At 42.2% G+C, this 20970-nt stretch overlaps 1 protein-coding gene and 1 long non-coding RNA gene across 4 annotated transcripts in view; one reads left to right on the top strand and one right to left on the bottom strand.

Annotated features, from left to right (window-relative positions):
* MACROH2A1 (macroH2A.1 histone) overlaps positions 1-20970 on the top strand; it is a 45640-nt gene that overhangs the window by 14438 nt on the left and 10232 nt on the right. For 2 of the 3 annotated variants that reach the window (XM_081894141.1, XM_081894142.1), the window contains exons 3-6: positions 12717-12823; positions 13090-13287; positions 14964-15071; positions 19441-19540. In XM_081894141.1, the coding sequence (XP_081750267.1) occupies positions 12717-12823; positions 13090-13287; positions 14964-15071; positions 19441-19540 (513 nt within the window). The remainder of the gene's footprint in view (positions 1-12716; positions 12824-13089; positions 13288-14963; positions 15072-19440; positions 19541-20970) is intronic. The other variant, XM_081894143.1, reaches the window with a different exon arrangement.
* On the bottom strand, positions 8304-14957 carry LOC309360224. Its single transcript, XR_014163954.1, has 2 exons — positions 13891-14957; positions 8304-8749 (listed from the first exon to the last, which is right to left on the bottom strand). It is a non-coding gene; the product is annotated as an uncharacterized lncRNA (long non-coding RNA).

The following is a 20970-nucleotide window of genomic DNA, read 5'->3' as shown; positions in this document are numbered from 1 at the left end:
TCTTTAATCCTGATTCTGTCATCTGCAGCATTAGCCCTCCCAGTTTGGTGCTGTCTGCAAATTTGATGAGCATTCCCTCAGTTCATCCATCGAAGTCGTTTATAAATTTTAGAAATCCACCTGTGTAGCCTCCCCTCCCAGTACTTAGGCAATTCACTACTTTAAGGAAGTTACTTGTGAGAGGAGTAATGGATTTCTTGAACGTTTAAACAGGTTGCTAAGCTTGTCTGTATTGACCTGTATTTGTCCATCTAGCTCAGTATCATCTACTCTTCTATTATTGTAATCACTATGTAACTCAGATGATATGCATATATATTTAGATTCTAAACTTCATGCCTTTTATAAAATAGCCTGCACTGAGTGTTTCTTAATATATAAAAAACTCCAAGCTGAACTAGCAACTGAGATGTATTACAAGTAATGTTAATGAGCAGAACATGGTACCAATTTTAGAGAGAGAGAGATTTGCACACTTCTGTGAGATGAAGAACCTTGAGCGAGGGAAGAATACAATAGAGCATAAACACTTTTTTGTGGAGGGTGGGAACCCTGGGAATTTGTAAACATGGTTTACAATCCCAGCTAGATTATCCCCAAGGAAGATATTATAAAGAAAGCTGAAATGAAAATGATTCTCTGCCTTTAATTATTTCCATTCCAAGGAACTAAGATTATTGTGGGTTTTAAAAATGATTTATTTTTTTACTATTTATGTTTTCTGTCTAACACTCCCCCCCCCCTAAAAAGCAAAACTCAGAAAAGGACATTTGCATTTGTCTGTTTCCCCTGGTGGCTGCATTCATTTAAAATGTATCGTGATAAAAAGTTAATATGTTTATTCCAAACCAGAATAAGATATTTCCCCCATCTCTCCTTTATTTAAAAGACGATGCCAATCCAAGCTTCATTAAAGTGACTGTGAGGATTAGGCTGCCAAAGTTATTGCTCACGACCTTATGATAAAGGTTATTGTCTGCAATCCTCCAATTTTCTGATAAATTCCTCTGTCTTACAGCTCCCACTTTCATCACGCACCATGTATGGTTTTGACTTCATGGCCTTTCCTTTTTCTTCATTTTGTGTGGTAGATTTCTGTTGTATGTTGTGAGTTGTGCTGACTGCTGAAAAAGCAAGGGATTGTTGGCATCGCTGAAGGTCACACAGTATCCCTAGGGACTTTTCTGAACTGACCATCGGTTTTGCCTGATAGGGAGCAGCTACAGAACATAAAAAAAGAAGGAACACCACCTTTGTCTCCAAGGGTGCTCTCAGAGAGCTTCCTTTGTTGTCGCTGATGAGATTGTGGCAGAGTTGAGAGAACAGCTAGAGAGGACAGAGTGATCTGTAGTGGAAGGTGAAATGGCAATAAGATCGCTGCCAGATTCAAGGAAAATATAATATCAGAAGCCAAAGGGCGACATTCAACCAAGTTGTTGCATGTGCAGAACAAGGTTCGCTAGTGCAGTGGGACTCCCCTCCCCCCACGCTTTCCTTTCCCTGTGTGTCCTGCATCTATACTAAATCTTTTTTTAGGAGGAGAGGGGGAAAACTCTTGCTGCACAAGCTCACCTTGTTCCATGAGTGATTACTCCATTGAATTCCACTCAGGATATTCACATTTACATTTTGACTCAAGGCTCTTGAGATTGCTAGTTTACTTTGTTCGTTGCTCATAATCACCCGTTTTTCATACTCGACCTGAAAGAGAAGTTCCAAATTTCAGAGGAGTTATTATATATTCATTAAAAAGAAGCATAGGTTCCCGTGGTGCCCTAAAGGTTTTAATTGCTTCTTTGTGGCATACGCTTCTTTCATCCTGCCCACACTTCAACCTGTGTCTCACACAGACATATTTTGCTGTGCGGTTTCTTAGCTGTAACCCATATCACTGGTCATTATAATATAATTTCCCCTTCTTGCTAGCCCTTGAGAAGTTCAAAAGGTGACAGCACGTGAGAGGGCCTTCTCTGTGGTGGCTCCTCACCTCTGAAACTTCCTCCCCTGGAAGATCCATGTCACTCTTTCACTGCTTGCACTTAGGAGGGCAGTTAAAACACCTGTTTTTAATCAGGCTTTGAGCCCTACTGTGAACGTGAGTGTTTTCTATTGCTTGTTTATAAGTTTGTACAGTTGAACTGCTTTTTATAAATGGTGCTCTAATCTCCTTAGGGAGAGAGGGTTGGATATAAATTATTTTAAATAAATAAGTAAATACATTTTCCTAACCAGAGGGGGAAAACACCCTGCAGACACTTAGCAGAATCTCATGTCTTGCAGCTACACCAGAGGCTGTACTAAATAAGAACTAAATAAGACCTAGTGTTTTTGTCTTGATAGCTTCCTAACCAAAGGGACTGCAAAGATCTCTTAGTACTTCCACAAATCTTTTGTACTAAACATCTGGAGCAGTTTTCCCTGTTGTTTGGTATTAAAACAGACATAGAAAAATAAGGCATTGTGTCATCTAATAAACAGTTTTCTCCTATCTTCACTTTTCATCTGACATCTCCAAAGAGGATCCTTTTATTACTTTTCAGTTATGTAATGTAAGTCTCTTGTCAGCTCTTTTTAGGCTGAACAAGTCACCATTTTTCCAAGCACATTTCAAAAACATCGTTTTCTGGCATTTTGATACAAGACATAATATCAAAGATAACCCTGAAACTAGCACTAACAAACTCAAATGTGGGGACTGGTTGAGGCTGGGACAGCTTGTGCTGTTTAAACCCAGCTGAAGCAAGGCCTGGATTATCAAGTCAAGTACAGTCAACCATAGTTTAACACTTGTAGGGTATTCTGTGGTAATATTGTGATTTTTTGAACTTGTCCGTGGAGTAATACCTGCAGGAAAGGGCCAAACCCAGTGCCCCACCAACTGTGGGAACATGGGTGACAGTCTTCTCAGTGGTGGCACCACTCAGACTCTGGAATTCTTAGCACATTTGTTATTGGCCTTGTAATAAATTGCAAAGACCTTCCTTTTCCAGAGGCTTTTGGCCTGCTAGGTTAGGTATTTGTTTTCTTGCGCTGCAGTGTTTTATTATCTTGTGGTTCTGAATTTGGTTTATGCTGACTGCAGTTTTGAATCTTCTTTTTCTGTTTAATTAGATTTGTTTAATCTGAATGCACTACATTTTCTATCTTTTTTTCAGTCTGCCTAGTTTATCTATCTATTTATCGATCTATCTGTCTGTCTATCCATCTATCTTAATGCAGAAAAAGAACTAGAAAGCTTATGGGCATAATTTAAATAGCAGACAGAAATGAAGCTTGTGGGAATTTCTGTCAATAAAAAAATAATTCAACAGCAAATTAGGAAAGAGTGAAGTTTATAAAACAGCAGGTGATATACAATAACACCCCACTCCTAAAAAAAGGTGCTGTGATTTACATTGTTCCACAGCTAGAAAAAGTCAGGTAGGGCGAAAACTTGAAATGTCTGCTTTCTCCATTAACATTTTTCCACCACTGTATTTTATTGCCAATCCATTCATTTTGTAAAATTTAAAACATGCACTATTTTTTTTTTTAGAGTTCCAGACCATAACTCTCTCTTGGGTGTTCTGGTGACTTTTATGCTTTGTTCTCGTGCTTTATGACATCACCAGATTCCCTGAGTGGAGTTTCAGATACTCCAGCAAGTCATTTGCTTGCTATTTAATCATGATTCATTTTCTGTGTGGAAACCTGTCCCAAGCCATTGAGTGCCTGAAAAATAAGAACGTATCCAGTTAGTGCAGTTAACCAGTTATCCCAAGTGCTTGCCATGTTTTCTGTCAGAATTCATTATGTGGAAGTGCCATTCCACTCTTCTTTCTTTTCAGAAGGAAGGCAATAATTTAAAGGCAAACGACAGTCGTGTTTGTTTCTTAAAATATATATATTTTAGTGCACACTGCTTTTTTAAAAAGGACAGTGGCTGTAGCCACAGTGATCTGCCATAAAAATAATTTGATTCATAGAATGTGACTTCAAAGTTCGGAGTGTTATTTATAGGCTGCACAGTAAGGAAAGGAAGCAGAAAGTTTCTTAAACAATGAAGAATCCATTACAGTGACAGCATTCTTTGGAACATTTGACATATTTCCTGCATGTCATTGCACATTGATTTGTGTGTATGTGTAGCCTACCCTAAATAGAAAAATCAGGTTGAGCAAGACTGAAAAACAACAATAAAGATATATAGAGAGATCAATACATTTAGACTGAGTGGCACAATACTGTATTTTATCTTTAACCTTATCCCTGGAAATAGAAAGTCAGTGATAGAGAAAGACCTTGTGATTAAGGCTGAAATTTTGCTCAATACCTGGGAGTTCAGTAGGGCTTACCTCAGAGTCGACATGTATAAATTTGCACTGTAAATTATTCTGCTTTTAAAACAGAATTTACTCCTTTGCTAACAACACAGGTTTTTAAGACTGTGACATAAATATGGACCTAATATGGGCAAAAGTCCCCCTCCCTCTTGATGTAAATAAGAAATGCGTTGGGGTTTGCTTGCTTGCTTGTTTGTTTTTACAATCAAGCAGTTTATAAATTTTATGAAATAAATCAAGGAGCTGTGGTTGGGATGCAGATAGCCTCTCAACTACTACTTCTGTGAAATCAAAGAGCCTTGGATGGTCAAGGGTCACACTTCAGCATCTCCAGGTAGGCATGGGAAGGTCCTTTGCCTGAAACCAGTCAGTGGCAACAGTACTGAGCCAGGTGGCCCAATGGCCTAAGTCACTTCCTGTGCTCTTATCCTAGTCTTGGCTAGTGTTAGCGATGCCAGCAAAGAACCACTTAAGACTTTTGTATCAGTTGTTGTTGTTGTTTAGTCATTTAGTCGTGTCCGACTCTTGGTGACCCCATGGACCATGGCACGCCCGGCACTCCCGTCTTCCACTGCCTCCTGCAGTTTAGTCAAACTCATGTTAGTAGCTTCGAGAACACTGTCCAACCATCTTGTCCTCTGTTGTCCCCTTCTCCTTGTGCCCTCCATCTTTCCCAACATCAGGGTCTTTTCCAGGGAGCCTTCTCTTCTCATGAGGTGGCCAAAGTATTGAAGCCTCAGCTTCAGGATCTGTCCTTCCAGTGAGCACTCAGGGCTGATTTCCTTTAGAATGGATAGGTTTGATCTTCTTGCAGTCCATGGGACTCTCAAGAGCCTCCTCCAGCAGCATAATTCAGAAGCATCAATTCAGCCTTCTTCATGGTCCAGCATCAGTTGTAGCACTTGGAAATTCGGAATTGATAGCCTTCCTGTAGTATTGTTGACGGATTCAGTGGTGTAAATGTTTGAGATAGAGATTAACTGCCCTCAGAGTGCATAACAAATGATGTGACACTTTTTGTTCAGTATCAGAACCGATTTGGCCTCCACAGATTAAAATATGTGTCTCTTAGAGTTGGCATTAGGTTGGGGGACGGTGTGTGCCGTACATAAATGTTGTCTTCACGTGTTAATATGCACAAGATACAGTGGTACCTCGGGTTGAGTACTTAATTCGTTCCGGAGGTCCGTTCTTAAGCTGAAACTGTTCTTAACCTGAAGCACCACTTTAGCTAATGGGGCCTCCCGCTACTGCCGCGCCACCGGAGCACGATTTCTGTTCTCATCCTGAAGCAAAGTTCTTAACCCGAGGTACTGTTTCTGAGTTAGCGGAGTCTGTAACCTGAAGCGTATGTACAGTTACCTGAAGCCTATGTAACCCGAAGTACCACTGTACATTTTAATAAGCAAACACAGCACTCCCTGCAAACTTTTTCAGCTGCTCCTGCACAAAGAAAGGAGAGCCATCTGCAACATTGTATTATTAAATGCCAGGTTATCCTTTTAGTTTGTCTCTCTTTGTATTCATATGCAAGAGGTGGTTGGGTGGGTGGCATGGTGGGCATTCAGTTTGTGTAAATGCAGGTTTATAACAAATGTCCCTAAAAATCAGAGCATAATCCAAGGCGCTGGACTTGTCCTGAGTTGTAAACCAGTCGAGCCAAACCATACACGTTGCATTAGCACAAGCAACATCTGGCAGTGCTTAGACTAATCATGTTTAAATGCATTTAAAAGTAGGGGGAGAAGCATGTGTAAACTGTTAAGAGTAACAGTGAAGTGTAAACTGGTAGGCAAAGGAAACACCATTTTATATATACACACACATATGCAGAGAGCAAGTGAACACAGGATGCTCGGTATGAAAATATCAAGATGGCTTGGGCTTCCTGTTAGCAGGCACCAAAAGCAGACTGCACTTCCATTTGAATTCAGTTTCTGCTCAGCTCTTGTAGATTGTGTTCTTTAGATTACTTATGGAGGCTACGGTCCTAAACTAACCTGCTAAGAGAGAAAGCCCCATTGAATGCCGTGTATGATTTACTTCAGAGCAAACATGGCTATAGCATTGCAGTGATTCACTTGGCACTCCAAGCATCTGATAGGAGCACAACTTGAGATTTCTATCAAAAAAGTGGGGTGGTTTGCGGATTGAGTATGAATGATGAGGAAGAACAGTGCTGACTTTGAGACACACACATCCCGCCCCCCCCCAAAAAGGTCTAGTTGTTAAACAGCTTTGATAGTTCCATGTAAATTACATTGCATTAATACAGAACCTTCAGTTATTTGACGTAGTTGAGCAGTTAACTGGATAAACAGGTTTACCAGCATATGAATATCCTGAAACTGAACTGAACTTCTTCAAATATCTGTAATTGTAAGACCAAGGCTGGTATTTATTTGTTTTTATGAGGAGTGTGCATAGGGAAAAGAAATGTTAAGTGGTCCTCTTTCAAGGATATTAAGGAAGATTGTAAGGAATGTACAAGAAAATGAACGTAGGGAAGTCTTAACTATTATAGTTGATTGAGTCTGATTGGGTTAAGATTTTTCAGAATAATAGAATGTTCTGGATTCAGTAAATCATTGATGGAACAATGTGTGATTGTTTTTCAAAATAAAATAAAATAGATGAAATCCTTCTTCTGGAGTCAGAATGGCATTGCCTGGGATTTCTAAATGGGATTATACCAATGTCCCTCCTTTGGTTTCCAGAGATGCTTCTCAGATTTCTTTTGGATCAAGGTTTCAGTTTCACACATTTTTCAGAAACCCCTTTTCTCATGTTGAAAGTTTTTTTGTTGTTGAAAATGCTGGCTGTTGCTCAACATATCATCTGTTAGCTGTTAGCAACTAAATTCTGAGCGTTATGACTTCATTTCACTGAAGTGGAGAAAGGCAAAAGGTTTTGAAATAGGAGAAATGGTTTTCCTCAAGACATGAAATCTTTACCCCAAAAGAGGAAATAAAATTAAGCTAATCAGCATTTGGACGCAGTTAGAGTTCAGAGCTGTCAGGTATATTCACATTTGCATAGCAAAAATCCAGGTCTTGAACACCTGACAAGTACATGGACTTTTTCCCTTGTCCAAAATGCTGGGCATGGGGAAGCTATCAAGCAAATTTGGAATCTTACGTCTTCTTTTTACACACAACAGATTGGACTTGAAATGATTTCTATGTGTGTGCATGAGAGGGATATGACATTTGCTCCAAATCAGTTTTGATGATATTAAAACCTGCGTAATAGTTCCTCAAGGGTCATGGGTGGCGCTGTGGGTTAAACCACAGAGCCTAGGACTTGCCGATCAGAAGGTCAGCAGTTCGAATCCCTGCGACGGGGTGAGATCCCGTTGTTCGGTCCCTGCTCCTGCCAACCCAGCAGTTTGAAAGCACGTCAAAGTGAAGTAGATAAATAGGTACCGCTCCGGCGGGAAGGTAAACGGCGTTTCCGTGTGCTGCTCTGGTTCACCGGTAGCGGCTTAGTCATGCTGGCCACATGACCCGGAAACTGTCTGCGGACAAACGCCAGCTCCCTCGGCCAATAAAGCGAGATGAGTGCCGCAACCCCAGAGTCGGTCATGACTGGACCTAATGGTCAGGGCTCCCTTTACCTTTAATAGTTCCTCAAGAATTTTCACATTGGACGCTTAATAGTTTTAAGTGTTTTCTGTGAAGCTGATCAGTTATGTTCATATCTATGCTAGGTAAAAATGGTTTAAAGCAGGAGAGGCCAATTTTCAGCAGCTTCAGTCTTCATGGCCAATGAATAGAGACAGGGGAGGTTTAACAGCATCTAGAGGGGGAACCACATTGGCTCTTCTGTTTTAAAGCATCCGTAAAGAGGCCCTGCTACATTGTGTTTATTTGCTTCCCCCCTCCCCCCCAAAAAAGGTTTGTTTGTTTGCTTGTTTATTGTTGTGGATGAGGGATCTCACTGGAAATCCTTTGTGCACATTAAAAATTCTGCTGTGAATGCTGCAGTTCAACTTTTGTTTAATTACAGAAAAAGAGCATTTATTGGGCAAGACTTTTTAAAATCAGAACGCCAGGCGGAACTCCTCGAGCTAGCTGTGAAAGTGCTACTCAAGGACCCTTAAAATGGAGCGTGTGCGTGACCACACAATCCTGTGCACACCTACTGAGACGTAAGCCCCATTGAGCTCAAGGAGTGTTGCTCCAAGATAAATGCAGAAGAGCAGCCTGAGTGCGCAGAACATAATGCTTCTCCCTCTGTGCTCCTCATTTTACTTCTTTCTGTTCTTCACAAGCTTCTACCCTTCCTCTTAAACCACACTTTCTTCCCGAGTCTGAAAAGCAAGTGGGGTGTGTAGACTTCCCTGAAGGGCCATTAGGAAACAGTGCTTTCAAAATTGCTTCCTGCACATGGAGAAAAACTTCATGCTTTTCAAAAACAGGTGTCCCCTGAAAGAGACAGATAAAGGACAAATAAAATGTTCCTTTTAGATATTGAAGAGCAACACTTAACACAGACTCTCTGGTTACAATATAACTTCTCTGTATACAGTGGTACCTCGGGTTAAGTACTTAATTTGTTCCGGAGGTCCGTTCTTAACCTGAAACTGTTCTTAACCTGAAGCACCACTTTAGCTAATGGAGCCTCCTGCCACTGCTACCGCCAGAGCCCACTTTCTGTTCTCATCCTGAAGCAAAGTTCTTAACCAGAGGTACTATTTCTGGGTTAGCGGAGTCTATAACCTGAAATGTATGTAACCCAAGGTACCACTGTAGTTGTATCAGATGTCAAGAGTAAAAAAGGCAAATTTGTTACTAGTGCATAATAAATACAGAGGGTTGTATTTGTCCCCACTTGGAGGAGATCCGCAGAAATTGACATACAGTCATACCTTGGAAGGACGCAGGTGGCGCTGTGGGTTAAAGCCTCAGCGCCTAGGACTTGCCGATCGAAAGGTCGCGGTTCGAATCCCTGCGGCGGGGTGCGCTCCCGCTGCTCGGTCCCAGCGCCTGCCAACCTAGCAGTTCGAAAGCACCTCCGGGTGCAAGTAGATAAATAGGGACCGCTTACCAGCGGGAAGGTAAACGGCGTTTCCGTGTGCGGCTCTGGCTCGCCAGAGCAGCGATGTCACACTGGCCATGTGACCCGGAAGTGTCTCCGGACAGCGCTGGCCCCTGGCCTCTTAAGTGAGATGGGCGCACAACCCCAGAGTCTGTCAAGACTGGCCCGTACGGGCAGGGGTAACTTTACCTTTTACCTTTACATACCTTGGAAGTCAAACGGAATCCATTCCAGAAGTCCATTTGACTTCCAAAATGTTTCAGAAACCAAGGCACAGCTTCCAGTTGGCTACAGGAAGCACCTGCAGCCAACGGAAGCCCCAGAGGTCATGACAGACGTTTGGGTTCGAAAGAACGTTCCCAAACCAGAAACAATCATGTCCAATTGTGCCTTTGGGAGCCAAAACATTCAACCTGCAAGGCATTCAACTTCCAAGGAACGACTGTACTTGACTAATTTGGGGTCATTGATTTCAATGAGTAGTCTGTGAGAGGAATTGCTAATAATAAAATATACTCTATATATATTGTGGGGCCTGCTTGAAGCAGAGGGAAAATGAGGTCCTCATCATTTTAGCTGTCCCAAATGTATGTTGTCAGGATAAGATCAATCTGCCTTCCCAAGCTGGTGGAGTTGCTTTTCCATTTCTTTTCTGCAGCCTCTTAGTTCCCTCAGGGCCTCACTCTGTCTCATCAGTACTTCTTGCTGCACACTGTGGATTTGGCTTGCTGGCAAAGGATGCCATATTAACCAATATTCCATGCCTGGATATTCCATCTCTGAACTGTACACATAGTTTATTATATTATAGCTCTGTCCTCCAGAGGAGGGGGGCATGATGAATCCTGAGTGAGAACTACTGAGTTTAGCTTCATCTTTTCTGTATATGAGAGGAATAGGATTGGATGCTCAGGATTAAGGTATTTACCCCTCCAGTGACCTTGCTGTACTCAAGATGAACTTGGAGAGAAGCCTCCTTCCAAGGAAGAAATGTACTGTAATGTTGCTAGACGATTGGCGCCATGAGAGCTTTTCCTCTGGGGTTAACAGCTCCATGACTGGGGTATTAGATATTGAAACTCCACCCATTTGCTGTTGTCCCATTAAAAACCCAGACCCTCAGCACCTGCTCTTGGGGTGTACATGGTCCATCCTCCCTCCATTTTCTCCTTGCAGCAATTCTGTAAGGTATAGTGGTACCTCAGGTTAAGTACTTAATTCGTTCCGGAGGTCCGTACTTAACCTGAAACTGTTCTTAACCTGAAGCACCACTTTAGCTAATGGGGCCTCCTGCTGCTGCCGCGCCACCGGAGCACAATTTCTGTTCTCACCCTGAAGCAAAGTTCTTAACCTTTTCTGGGTTAGCGGAGTCTTTAACCTGAAGCGTATGTAACCTGAAGCGTATGTAACCTGAGGTACTACTGTACTGAGGTACTACTGTACTGTACTTAGGCTGAGAGACAGTGACTGGTCCAAGATCTCCCCCACTGAAATCCTTACAGCAACGTTGAATAATTATTATTCCTTCCCTCCCCAAGAGGGTGCTTGATGACTCACGGTTAAATGTTTGAACTGCCTCTCTTGAAAAATATTGTGTTTGAGTTGGCGCAAGCCAATGAACTGAGAGATTGACTTGCTGCTCACCATTTGCATAGGCAAGTTGTCACTTGAAGCTACAGCCAGTGAATGATGGGCGTGCATCAATTCACAAACCAGTACACAGGACCTCCTCAGCACATGCTGACCTACCAGGGTATTCCCAAGTACTCCCAAGCCCTAAGATCTGCCCTGCTGTTAATATGCTATCAAACATAAAGGATTGTATTTTCGTTCCTCCTTGACCTTGGAGACCACTTGGCTTACGGTAGCAGAGTCCTATTGGACGCAGGTGAGAAAAGGAGCAGAAGTGGGTTCCTTGGAGTATTTCAGCATCTGTACCACTGCAGGTGTTTAGCTCCTATAATACATGGCCTTAGGGCTGATTCATGTGTTACAATTCCAGGCTGGAGGTGATAATAGCAAAACAATTTCGCTGCCTTGTCTGGAATTATGACAAGTGACTTGACCCTGAATATTCAACACGCAGGGATGCTGTGAGCATTAATAGCGCCTCACAGAAATGACATTCAATTTTGAATTAACTTTCCAGGTTTTTAAATTAAAAGTTGGTCTGTCATAAAAAAAAATTAGCCACACATATGTGGAATCGTGTTAAGTCATCAACCTAGAGAAACAAAATACTCTCTTAGTACCACATCTTTAAGAAATATTACACTGAACAATTCTTAATATCATTGATAAAAATACATCTGTTGCTGTAGTCAAAGGTTTTCCAGTAAGTGTCATAAGAGGCTTATCACAGGAATATTATAAAGGGCCGCTTACCTAGTATATGTACTGAAGCTAATCCTTTATATCATGCAAACTATAGTTTAATGGTTTTCTTTTTTTTTACTAGACATTATTGCCCTCCCTACATATTCTCCAAAGCGGGTGCATGTTACACATGTAATCTGTTTTTATCTGTTAAAGAATAAATGATTAAATAACACTCATGCCACTTGATATTTTTTATGTATGAATGCATGGAAGACTCCTAATAGGCAAAACGGACTACCCAAGATGTACAGAATATGTATTAAAACATGAAAATATCCATAGTTGTTTCTGTATTTCAGTTAGGTTAAAAAACAATAGTACTTCTGGTTTGAACATTGTGCAAAAATTATCTGGACCAAAAGATGGATTAAAAAAAAAATACAACACACACAGATAAATACAGTTATGTATTAGGTCTTTCCTTAGTTCCCAATAAATAATTTCTCTTATATTGGTTTGTTATATTTTAGTTTGTCATCAGAATAAATAGGCTGTCATATAGGCTGGCAGATTCCACATGCATGTTTGTTAGGTGAGCGTTCACATAATGAGTTGACAATTTTAATTGATTCCTACTGGGAAATTTCTAATGCATGCCTGACCATGAAATTTTGACCCCAAAATGATGACAAAACCCAAAATAACCCTCTGAAATCTTGCAAAGGCAAAGAAGAAATGCTGTCTTGATCCTGTTGTGAGACAGGTTTAGTTTTGTACATAAATTCCTATGGTCTTTTTTATAAATCTGGAGGATTAATAATGGAGCCAGGGTTGCGTATCTATGATTACAATCTACTATCAGGCAAATAATACTGTGGTTTGCGACCACGAGGTACTTGGTGAGTCAGGTGGCTGCATACCTTTTGTCAACTGCTAGAAAATCAACTATATGCTACTTCGTTCCCTTATTTACCAAACAAAGGCCAGGTGTTTTTCTTTTGTTTTGAATTGAGAAAGTCTTCTCTTCCTTGACAGCGGAAATTCTTGAATTGGCTGGAAATGCCGCACGGGACAACAAGAAGGGTCGTGTCACACCTAGACATATCCTGTTGGCTGTAGCAAACGACGAAGAATTAAATCAGGTAAAAAGATTTCCCTTTTGAGTCTTTCCTTTCTCTTCTTCACCCAAAGTCATAATTCAGAATATAAGGCGTAGTTTGCGGTTGGCCCGGCTTTATGACATTAATGGGAAATGTATCAGCAACTCTTCAGGTTGAAATTGTCACATAATCTCCCTGCTCTTGAGCTTTTCATCTGTGCGTTTCCCTTGCCTTTGGTGGCCAGGTGCCTGGTTTCTCCCAGTTTCAAAGCCATTCAGCATTGCCTGTTTGTTCCGTTTCCATTTAAGCTGTTGAAAGGCGTCACCATAGCCAGTGGCGGTGTATTACCAAATATTCACCCAGAATTGTTGGCGAAGAAACGGGGTTCGAAAGGAAAACTGGAAGCGATCATCACTCCGCCGCCGGCGAAAAAGGCAAAATCTCCATCACAGAAGAAAACCACAACAAAGAAAACGGGTGGCAAGAAAGGAGCAAGAAAGTCGAAGGTATGCTTCCATTTCTTCTACAGCCCAGTTTGTTTACCTGGAAGCAAACCTCATTGTGCTTCATGAGACAAAGTTAGTGCTTGTGTATAACATGGGGATTATTTCTAGCTGTTTGGATGACACTTGATCCGACCCTAGCTAGTCGCAGAAGCAGCCTGTCAGGTGAGGTGGAGTTGCTGTGCTAGCTTCCTGGCAGGAGGGTCCCTGTTGGTTGCTGGGTGGGAGGGAGAGGCGGTGGAGAGGTTGGCATTGTGCAAATGCGTTGGTGGAGCCAACCCAGTGTGCCTACTGACCTATTTGCCCCATGCTGACCTCCCCTGCACCTCTTCTCTCCCTCTCTCTTTCCTGGTAAGCAGCAACAACCCACCTGATAGAGTAGCGCTATCTCCCCTCCTGGCAAGCCACTTCCGCCTTATAAATGTTACGGACAACATGCTATAGAGAGCAGTGGGCCATATACCGCTTGGTCATTCTTGGAGGTGAAGGTGAGCACATAATAGAGTCTAGAACATTTAGCTTCCTAATGTACCCTTTCTAACTGGGATGGGGAACCTCTGGCTGCAGGCCGCATTTGCCAAGCTGTTTCCCCCAAGCCATGCCTACCTGCCCCACACCTGACGTCTTATGCAATATCAGGGCCAGGGCAGGTAGAGATGTGGCTGGATTGGTTTCTCATGCGGCCGATCGCTGCAGAAGTCTGGCTTGAACTCCCTTTGTCTTAGCTGATGGGTGAGGAGGTCAGCCCTGCTTGGTTCAGATATGCAAGCAAGTTTCCCACAGAGAACTTGCTGGTGCACCCAAACCCTGCAGAAAGCAGCATTGATCTTCACACACGTCAGCTGATGCACAGGGAGTTCAACCTACTTGGTTGCTCTCTCCCTCCTCCCCTGCAACCCTACCAGCCAATGTTGACTGGTGAGCAGGACAATCCACTTGCCAGTCAGCCGACATCATGATGACATCAGGTGACTGAGAGGTGGGTAGTCCCACCGGCCTGCCAGAGTTGACCTACAGGGCAGCAGGATATAAAGATCTGGCCCAATGGGCACAAAAGGTTATCCGCTCCTGCTTTATACCATGATTACAAAAGCAGAGTTCTTCAACAGCTTTACATGGAAACATAAGAAGTTGCCTTCTTGGGCCATCTAGCTTCCCTGGCAGTGGCTCACCACTGTTTCAGATAGGAATCTTTTCCCAGCCCGGCCTGGGACTGAAACTGGTCCCTTCTTCATGCAAAGGAAATTTATGCAAATAAAAATACCTTTTGTTGCTTATACCTTTGGGGAAGAAACACGACATGGATTTGCCTTTGACATCACACCTTTAGAGGAATCCAATCACGAGTATTCTTTTAGCTATACGAGAGTCACTCAGCTGATATATGACGGAGACAGATTCCCACTCACACTGCTAGATGGATGGTAAAACACATTCCGTATAGTAAAGCATATGGATTACCAACACAGTGAGAAGTTTTATTTGTATCTAAAATTCGTGAATACATCTAGCATGTGTCTAGTCTAGCAGTGGGGGCTTTGCAAACTTGTTCCCTCTGTGGAGTAGCTGCAATAGAGTAGTATGCATGCAGTTCATGAGCATATGATTAATTGTGCTGCGTTGGTCTGTTTAATTGTGGATTTTACTAACTGATTTCTTGGTTGATTTTGACTGAGAAGAAACAGGGAGAAGTCAGCAAATCAGCGAGTGCTGACAGCACAACAGAAGGCACCCCGACAGATGGCTTCACCGTCCTTTCCACAAAAAGTCTATTCCTTGGGCAGAAGGTAGGTTTGTGCAATATGTTCACAGTTTTTAATAGTACATAGCTAAATAGATATACAGGATTGCATCCAGTGCTTGTCCTGCTCAGAGCAGATCCACGGAAGCTAGTAAGCTGGCACACTTAGGCTTATCAATTTAATTGGGTTTACTCTGTGTAGAAGTTAGTTGGGTGCAACGCAACTTCCTTGCTTCTTCAATGGCTTGGCACACACCCAAGTTCCCCATTCTCCCCCACCTGCCGTGATTAACACATCTGGCAAACTATCCTCTTGGAAACAATGGAATCTTTTATAGATTGCACTCATTGTTTCTTCAGTACACATAGCACAAAGTGTTGGGGGGTGAGGGAAAGAAAAGGGAGGGAAAGTCCAAAAAAGATTGCTGTCTAAATATAAACAAACAGGAGAAGGAGAAGGAGAAATGAAGGTATCAATGGATGACCATGGGCAAATGCAGCTGCATGTAATTAAAAATGTAGTTATAGGTGTGAATGGGGATTCAGGGGTTAAGCCAAAGGCCTCACAGAAAATATGGGGTTTCAGTAGCAATCTGAAAGGGGAGGAAGAAGTGGCAACACATAAAATTTCAGGGAGACATGCTAGGGAGGCAGGAAGGGGAAATGGGTGGAGTCATAAATATTCCCACTCGTGCAAGAAGGCTTCCCTGCTCCTTCCCAAAATCTGCTCTGGAGGATCACTAAAACCCCCAGAAGAGTGTGTGAGGGGAAGGGAAGGGAGAGCTATCAGGCAAGATGGAAATCTATTCATCTTAGCACTACATTGAATCGCCTCCATGGTGCCCAGCAAGAAACCTCTGAGTGGTTGGTAGTAGTAGAGGGGAAGGAGCTGAGGATGGGGGGAAAGGTGTAATGGGTAAGAAAAGGAGAAATATATTGGGGACAGATGCTATAGAGAGCTTTAAAAGGGGCATCATGGAATCAGCAAATTAAAGAATTCTGGTGGTGGAGTTTTGGATAGATGTGAAAAGACTGACTAGCGAAGGAGAGGGAGGAATAAATAAACAAAGCTATGTGCCTAGCCAAAAAGGTTAATTGTGATAATGACTGATGCTGACATCCCTGGATGCAGGTGGTCACCAGAGGAGCACACATAGCCTCCTAGTTGAAGGCAACAGCATGTTCTGTGATTTAAAAAGCATCTGCACATGACAGCGTACTTGTTTTAGTGAACTTGTGCTGAAAATGAAATGGCTTTGCTATACAGTCATCTATGTCTGTTAGGCCCTGTTGATACGGCCCCAGTAAATTAAATTTTGGAGAAAAATGCCAGGTGGCATTGCACTAATTAATTCAGTAAATACGTTTGCGGTCTTTCATTCCAACATGCCTTACAATTTAGCTGGCATGCAATATGTGTTTTCCAAGCATTGTTGCCAGTTAATGATAATTTAGAGATTTTTGCAGGGTTGGAGGCATTTGCAGTGAGATCGCTTAACCCTTTTCCCATCTGCTGCGTCTCCTGCAAGCATCCTCCAAAGTATTCTACACACATTCGAGCTAACTCCTAATACTGGAAATGCCCATCCAGAGGAGGGTGGGAAACTGGATAGTGATTGGAAGGAAAAATCAGTGGTGGGAGAAGGGTTAAGCAGCTCCCCTTCCCAGCCTCCTCCACAAAGGCCTATCCCTCCTGCGTTAAAACTTAAGAGGCAAATGCAGAATTGGAAACTCTGCAATTGCCTTGTAATATCATGTAGATCTTATTATATTACAAGGCAATTGCAGAGTTTCCAATTCTGCATTTGCCTTGTAATATCATGTAGATCAGGGACGCGGGTGGCGCTGTGGGTAAAAGCCTCAGCGCCTAGGGCTTGCCGATCGAAAGGTCGGCGGTTCGAATCCCCGCGGCGGGGTGCGCTCCCGTTGCTCGGTCCCAGCGCCTGCCAACCTAGCAGTTCGAAAGCACCTCGGGTGCAAGTAGATAAATAGGGACCACTTACCAGCGGGAAGGTAAACGGCGTTTCCGTGTGCAGCTCTGGCTCGCCAGAGCAGCGATGTCATGCTGGCCACGTGACCCGGAAGTGTCTTCGGACAGCGCTGGCCCCTGGCCTCTTGAGTGAGATGGGCGCACAACCCCAGAGTCTGGCAAGACTGGCCCGTACGGGCAGGGGTACCTTTACCTTTATATCATGTAGATCCGTTCTTATTGCATAAACCAAAACACTCAGGAAAGGTTTCAGAAACACCCTTCAGAAACTTGATTGTATGTCTGTGTTACAGTGAGAAAATGTTTTAAAGTGGGGTGTTACATGTTCAGTTACATAAATCACAAAATGATATGTTCCTTTTGCTGTCTTACCAGGGGTGCACTTTCTTCTAGCTAATTATTATTTCATATTGAATAATAGTCCCTTTTCCCAGTGAAGAAAGTAGCTTGGAAGGCATGTTTATATGTGCATCTAACCTCCAAAGTCATATTTTTCATTTGGAAATGGAGAAGGTTTAGGGATTTGCACTGAGAAATGCTAACATTTTGTATTTGTTGATATTTTGTATGTCTATTACATGTGTGTTTTTTTTGTTCTACTGAAGAAAATATTATTTTAGTACTTTGTCAAGTTTCATCCGCCACACATTAAAAACTGCATTTAGTTCTAATTCTGGTTACAACAGGCTGGTTTATGAATATATTAAGAAATTGAGTCCCTTGGGATTTTTGCCTTCTCTCTGCCAACACCAGTTGTGCCAATGCAAGACTCAAACAGTAGAGTATGAGAAAACATAGAAATTATTATAAGTGCATGAAGTAATTCCCATAGATTCTGTTTAAAAACAGGCCTCGGCATAATTCATTCCAATTCAGAATAAATACATATCTTACATTCGAAAACTGCAGGAATAATTTTTGCGCACACATCTCTGATTCTCCATCTGCACCGCTCCCTTCATTTCAGTTGATTCCTTACTTCCACTTTGAAGGCTGGGCCGCTCCCCACAGCATGTCAATGCTTTTTGGCACTTTGTATTTTGTTTGCATTTGAAAAACGGCTATTTTATTTTTCTCCCTTCGCATTGACAAAAAAAAAAAAAAAATTTGGAATAAGTAGTAATACAAGAGGGGACTTTGGCAGGTGGGTGGCCCTCCCCACCTGTCAATCATGTGACTCACAATGGCTTCATGTCAAATTTGGCCCGCAAGGCAGTTCCTGATATGGATCTGGCCCATGGAGCCAAAAGAGTTCCCTGCTCCAAAGAATGTAAGGTACAAATCATGTAGGGATTTTTAAAAGTACAAAATTGGGAGCCTATGCCACATAAACATTCCCATTTGAAGATTTAATCCCAGGAAGGTTTTTTTTTAAAGGCTTCACCTGAAAGACTATTCTGAAAATACCATCAAGAAGGCACCAGGAAAGACTCTTGTAGGGAGGACATTCCATAACTGGGGGTGCCACCACTGACAAGGCCCTCTCCCTAGCAGCCACCCACCTCACTTTCCTTGGTGGGGGCTTCCCTACCAAACTGACTTGTGTGAAAGCTCTTATACTTGGTTTCCTGCAGCATCCTGCCAAACAGAAAGGGGACACTGTCTTATTTTGGTTACCCATTTATAGAAAGTTTACCGTGCCCATAGCACACTGGGTTCATTGGGGCTTGATTCCTAAATAAGAGAGCACTGCAGCCTTTAAGGTATATCCTTATCAAAATTACACACACATGCAAAACCATCCCTTCTCTTCCCTACCCACCATATGCAACAGTGAACCAAAATGTCCGTTGGTCACTGTAAGCAGATCAGATACATGTCATGTAAAATGATTGCTGGTCACTTCCTGTAGTTGCAGTAGCAGGTGGTGGGGTGGGATGCCACTGCTCAGGTTGGTTGCTGCTACTTATTGAGGGGGTAGAGGGGGAGAGGTGAAACCAGGGTGGTGCAAACACGCCAGCAGAGAGAATCCAGCAGTTCTGCCAGCGGGTTTGCACCACACCAACCTCTCTGCTGCTTTACCCCTCTAACTCCCGGTAGGCAGTTGTGACATGACCAATCAGAGTTGAAGCAAGCACTATAGTGCCCAGACATCCACTACTGCCTGGTAGGAAGCCAGCAGACGTGGTAGCGACCGGATATCCTAGCCTCTTACTAGCTCGTGCCCATCAGGCATTAAAGCTTGGCAAGTTAAAGCTCTGACCTGACACAAGTGCTTCCTTTCCGTGTACAGAATCATGTCCTAGTCTTGAGTTTGAAGCATATTCCATTTTGTTTGTTTACCAGTTAACCTGCCATTTATTTCTGCACCTTTGTTTGCAGTGATGCTACCCCCACCTGCGTTGCAAGTCTTACTTTTCTACAGCCTCTCTGTGATTTCCCAACTGTCCTGTCGTTATTTCCCACCTCATGCTTTTCTTTTCAGCTGAACCTTATTCACAGTGAAATCAGTAATTTAGCCGGCTTCGAAGTGGAGGCCATTATCAATCCCACCAATGCTGACATTGACCTTAAAGATGATCTAGGTAAATGGGGAATGGGCTGCCATAACTAACAGTCACATGGAAATTATGGAATGCTCACACTACTCTCATGTAATAAATGCAAGATTTTGAAAGCCTCAAAATACATAAAAGGGTGGATTATTATATGTGACTATTACCTCATTAACTTATTGTTCCATAATAATCGAATGTGACTGTTGGTTCTTTTGGGGATGTTTCGTATATGGATTCTTTGAGAGCTAAAACGGTTAAATATCCGTCATCAAAATAAGTAGTTTCTCCATTCTGATTATTCTTTTCATTGAAGTAGGTAGGGATAGAAACTGATAGTGAGAGATAATGACCTAATATGCTCCCCTGCTTCCTTCCCTGCTTTTAATTCAATCAGCTTCTTGTTCAGTTATAAACAGATTATTTTAATCATACATTTTTGACACTACCTGTATTTTTTAAAAAATGCTTTGCTCAAAAAGAAAGTTGTCTTGTCATTCAAAGGACGTACATTTAATAATAATAATCTACGTGATTTTGTGGAGTAGCTCAATCTTCCCGCCATCCCGCTGTTCCCCGACCTGGTTTTGGGGGAGAAATAAAGGAAAACATTTTTTCCTTTATTTCCCCCCAAAAAATCTATGTGCGTCCTATGGGACGGAGCGTCCTATGGGACGAAAAATACAGTATACAACACTTTGTTGTTTTTTAAAAGAAACCCAGACAGTTAACAACACATAAATACTAATACTTTAAAAAAAAGCCAATAAATACAGCACAGACTACATTTAAAAATAAGTTGATGTCAATGACCAGTAAAGGCCTGTGTGAATAAATATATCTCCAGGAGGCGCTAGAAACACTGCAGAGTTGGCACCTGCCTTATTTTGCTGTGTGCAGAGGAGGGGATTGCTGTTTTTAATGATTCCACAAGTTTTTAATAGTTTCTTAATGAAACGGTGAATTTGATTTTGACAACCTGATGATTTTTCTCAATGCTAGCATGTTCATCAGTAAACAGAGGGCACAAGAAAGTTTTATTTAGACCAGTCTTCACCTAAAATATTTCATGGGTTTTTTTCCTTATCTTTGAAATTTAAACAAACTATCAAAGTGAAAGTGATCAACTGTTTATAAACTATTAATGAATAAACTTTATCATAACTTCAAATAATGTGGTCTTAGGCTGTAAATTAAAACACACACACACACTTGTTCTAATCTCAGACAAGTTTTACAACAGGCACCATCTAACCAAAGTTAAGCAATTTCATAACACAATCCTATACATGTCTATTTGGAAGTAATTCCCATTGAATTCAGTGGGGCTTATGCCCAGGTAAGTGTATATAGGATTGCAGCCTTAGTCCCATTTTCAAGAGATCAGCATAAGTCAACTGGATCACTGCTCACCCCCAGTATGTCTAGGGAGTTGTGTACGGGAAAATGCAAATAATCAT

Source organism: Podarcis melisellensis, assembly GCF_964234715.1.
Source record: "Podarcis melisellensis genome assembly, chromosome: 2".
Lineage (NCBI taxonomy): Eukaryota > Metazoa > Chordata > Lepidosauria > Squamata > Lacertidae > Podarcis > Podarcis melisellensis.
Note: the sequence above shows the minus strand (reverse complement) of the source record. Positions and strands in the feature narration are given on the sequence as shown.